This window comes from Camelina sativa, chromosome 2, assembly GCF_000633955.1.
Source record: "Camelina sativa cultivar DH55 chromosome 2, Cs, whole genome shotgun sequence".
Taxonomy (NCBI): domain Eukaryota; kingdom Viridiplantae; phylum Streptophyta; class Magnoliopsida; order Brassicales; family Brassicaceae; genus Camelina; species Camelina sativa.
Genome location: NC_025686.1, coordinates 19,264,393 through 19,267,722, shown reverse-complemented (window position 1 = coordinate 19,267,722; position 3,330 = coordinate 19,264,393). Strand labels below are relative to the sequence as shown.

Genomic DNA, 3,330 nt, shown 5'->3' with positions numbered 1-3,330 from the left:
CTTCACCATCACCTTCGGCCACTACTGGACCCTATTTATATTTAAAGGCAGTCCCAACTTCTTCTACGGAGCTTAAATAAATCAGAGTAAAAGGAAAAGCTCTGTTCAAAACGAAGTTTATACGATCGAAACAAGGAGAGAGTGAGATCAAAAGCTTAAAGTTTTCGATATGGCTCGCTCGTTCGGAGCAAACGGCACTGCTGTGCTGGCGATCATCTTCTTAGGTGAGTGATTTCTGATCTTCTAATTGTCTTGTTCTTCGATTTAGATCTCTTTAGTCTGTGTAATTCGTAAAAATCTCCTCTGCATTGTCCCGTGATCGTATTACTGGATTTGATTGTGCTTGTTTTACAATGTTGAATTGCAATTTTGCGATCTTAAGGTTAGATCTCGTTGACAGAGTTAGTTTAAAGATGTTTCCTTAGAGATTCGTTTCGTGGATGACGAGATTAGGTTGTGGTTTGTTAGTAGTATCTTTGTGAAATTGGAATTGGGAGAGATTACTGTTTTGATTTTGTTGGTGTATTGAGCGGTTGGAGTTTTCTTTTTTACGTTTCAGGATGTTTATTTGCGTTTTCAACTGCAAAAGAAGAGGCCACCAAGTTGGGATCAGTTATAGGGATTGATCTTGGTACCACTTACTCTTGTGTCGGTGTTTACAAGAATGGTCACGTTGAAATTATTGCCAACGACCAAGGAAACCGTATTACACCTTCCTGGGTTGGTTTCACTGACTCTGAGAGGCTCATTGGTGAGGCTGCTAAGAATCAGGCGGCTGTTAATCCAGAGAGGACTATCTTCGACGTCAAGAGATTGATCGGCCGAAAGTAATTACATTGTCCTCCTTCTCTTGCGTGGTTTATGTATGTTTCACTTGCATGAGATATTGATTTTTTGTTTATTTATTTATGGCAGATTTGAGGACAAGGAGGTCCAAAAGGACAGGAAACTTGTACCTTACCAGATTGTGAACAAGGACGGTAAGCCATACATTCAAGTCAAGATCAAGGATGGTGAGACTAAGGTTTTCAGTCCTGAGGAGATCAGTGCTATGATTCTGACTAAGATGAAGGAGACAGCCGAAGCATACCTTGGAAAGAAAATCAAGGACGCTGTTGTTACCGTTCCAGGTTAGTTTGTTGTTAATTCGGCTTCATTATATGTACTGGAGACATATACTTATCTGGATTGGTGATTGATTGTTCATTTGGTGTTGAAATATGCGCAGCTTACTTCAACGATGCCCAAAGGCAAGCTACCAAGGATGCTGGTGTTATTGCTGGGCTCAATGTTGCTAGAATCATCAATGAGCCTACTGCTGCTGCTATTGCCTATGGTCTGGATAAAAAGGGTGGTGAGAAGAACATCCTTGTCTTTGATCTTGGTGGTGGTACCTTTGATGTCAGTGTATTGACCATTGATAATGGAGTGTTCGAGGTTCTCTCCACGAATGGTGACACTCACTTGGGAGGTAATATACTTGTGACCACGAAGGATTCGTTTTTAATCACATTTCGTTTAATAACGGAGGAGTGTTGTGCAATTGGAATCGCCCAAATATTCTAAACAAAACATAATCAATGACTTGTGTCAAAGTATAGACAGAGTGTCAGACATTGAGGGATTGCTTTAGTGTGATGTTGGTGCTGACCTTTTGTTGTTACGATCTGCGCAGGTGAGGACTTTGACCACAGGATCATGGAGTACTTCATCAAGTTGATCAAGAAGAAGCACCAGAAGGACATCAGCAAGGACAACAAGGCTCTTGGTAAGCTCCGAAGGGAATGTGAGAGGGCAAAGAGAGCTCTTAGTAGCCAGCACCAAGTCCGTGTAGAGATTGAGTCACTCTTTGATGGTGTTGATTTCTCTGAGCCACTCACCAGAGCTCGTTTCGAGGAGCTGAACAATGACTTGTTCAGGAAGACCATGGGACCTGTGAAGAAGGCCATGGATGATGCTGGTCTACAGAAGAGCCAGATCGATGAGATCGTCCTTGTTGGTGGAAGCACCAGGATCCCAAAGGTTCAGCAACTATTGAAGGACTTCTTTGAAGGTAAAGAGCCAAACAAGGGTGTGAACCCAGATGAGGCTGTTGCTTATGGTGCTGCTGTTCAGGGTGGTATTTTGAGTGGAGAAGGCGGTGATGAGACCAAAGATATTCTTCTTCTTGATGTGGCACCACTCACTTTGGGTATTGAGACTGTTGGAGGAGTGATGACCAAGCTGATCCCGAGAAACACAGTTATTCCAACCAAGAAATCTCAGGTTTTCACAACGTACCAAGACCAGCAGACAACTGTCTCAATTCAGGTCTTTGAAGGTGAAAGAAGTCTCACCAAGGACTGCAGGCTGCTCGGGAAATTCGACCTCAACGGAATCCCACCGGCCCCAAGGTTTGCTCTCTCTTCTTTTAACCTTTTGTAACTGTAAAATCAGTCTCATTTGAACTTCAAAATAATCATCATTCTTCTTTTTGACAGAGGAACCCCTCAAATCGAGGTCACATTCGAAGTGGACGCCAATGGTATCCTGAACGTGAAAGCAGAGGACAAGGCGAGTGGTAAATCAGAGAAGATTACAATCACAAACGAGAAGGGTCGTCTGAGCCAAGAAGAGATTGACCGGATGGTGAAGGAGGCAGAGGAGTTTGCAGAGGAAGACAAGAAGGTGAAGGAGAGGATCGACGCCAGGAATGCGTTGGAGACGTACGTGTACAACATGAAAAACCAAGTGAACGACAAGGACAAGCTTGCAGACAAATTGGAAGGGGATGAGAAGGAGAAGATCGAAGCAGCAACCAAAGAGGCCTTGGAGTGGCTCGACGAGAACCAAAACTCAGAGAAAGAAGAGTACGATGAGAAGCTCAAGGAGGTAGAAGCAGTGTGTAACCCAATCATCACGGCAGTATACCAGAGATCAGGCGGAGCACCAGGTGCAGGAGGAGAATCAACAACTGAGGAGGAAGATGAGTCTCATGATGAACTCTAGATGTCTTTTTTTTTTTTTTTATCATTGATTTGTTAAAACCATTAGAGACAAGTTTTGAGTATGAAAGAAAAAAAGTCGTTTTTTGTTTTTGCTTTTTTTTGTAAGTTTTTGGTTTTTTTTTTTTTTTATTTTAGGAAAGGGGAGTGATTAAGTAGCGTCCCTTCTTTAGTCTCCCCGGACGTTCTCTTTATGTTCCCTTGACTTCTTCATAACAAATACTTTTTTCCCATCCAAAATCAGATGCATTGTTACCGATCAGTGGTGAACCGAATTTTATAGAGAAGACTCTTAGCAATGGCTGACCAATCTTCAGATGCATAACGACATGAGAAAAATAAGTGA

The 3,330-nt window shown here is 42.5% G+C and overlaps 1 protein-coding gene across 1 annotated transcript; it reads left to right on the top strand.

Annotated features, from left to right (window-relative positions):
- On the top strand, nt 1-3,180 carry LOC104729701 (mediator of RNA polymerase II transcription subunit 37f-like). The gene is made up of 6 exons (XM_010448682.2): nt 1-224; nt 560-827; nt 916-1,130; nt 1,229-1,471; nt 1,676-2,393; nt 2,481-3,180. Exons 1-6 carry the CDS (start codon nt 170-172, stop codon nt 2,986-2,988), a joined length of 2,007 nt encoding a protein of 668 aa, XP_010446984.1. The 5' UTR covers nt 1-169; the 3' UTR covers nt 2,989-3,180.

Bases quoted from the DNA above. Each gene is read 5' to 3' on its own strand.
- LOC104729701 (XM_010448682.2), top strand. From the start codon at position 170: ATGGCTCGCTCGTTCGGAGCAAACGGCACTGCTGTGCTGGCGATCATC. The intron at 225-559 runs GTGAGTGATTTC...TTTACGTTTCAG, and splicing joins GCTGGCGATCATCTTCTTAG to GATGTTTATTTGCGTTTTCA. The intron at 1,131-1,228 runs GTTAGTTTGTTG...AAATATGCGCAG, and splicing joins CGCTGTTGTTACCGTTCCAG to CTTACTTCAACGATGCCCAA.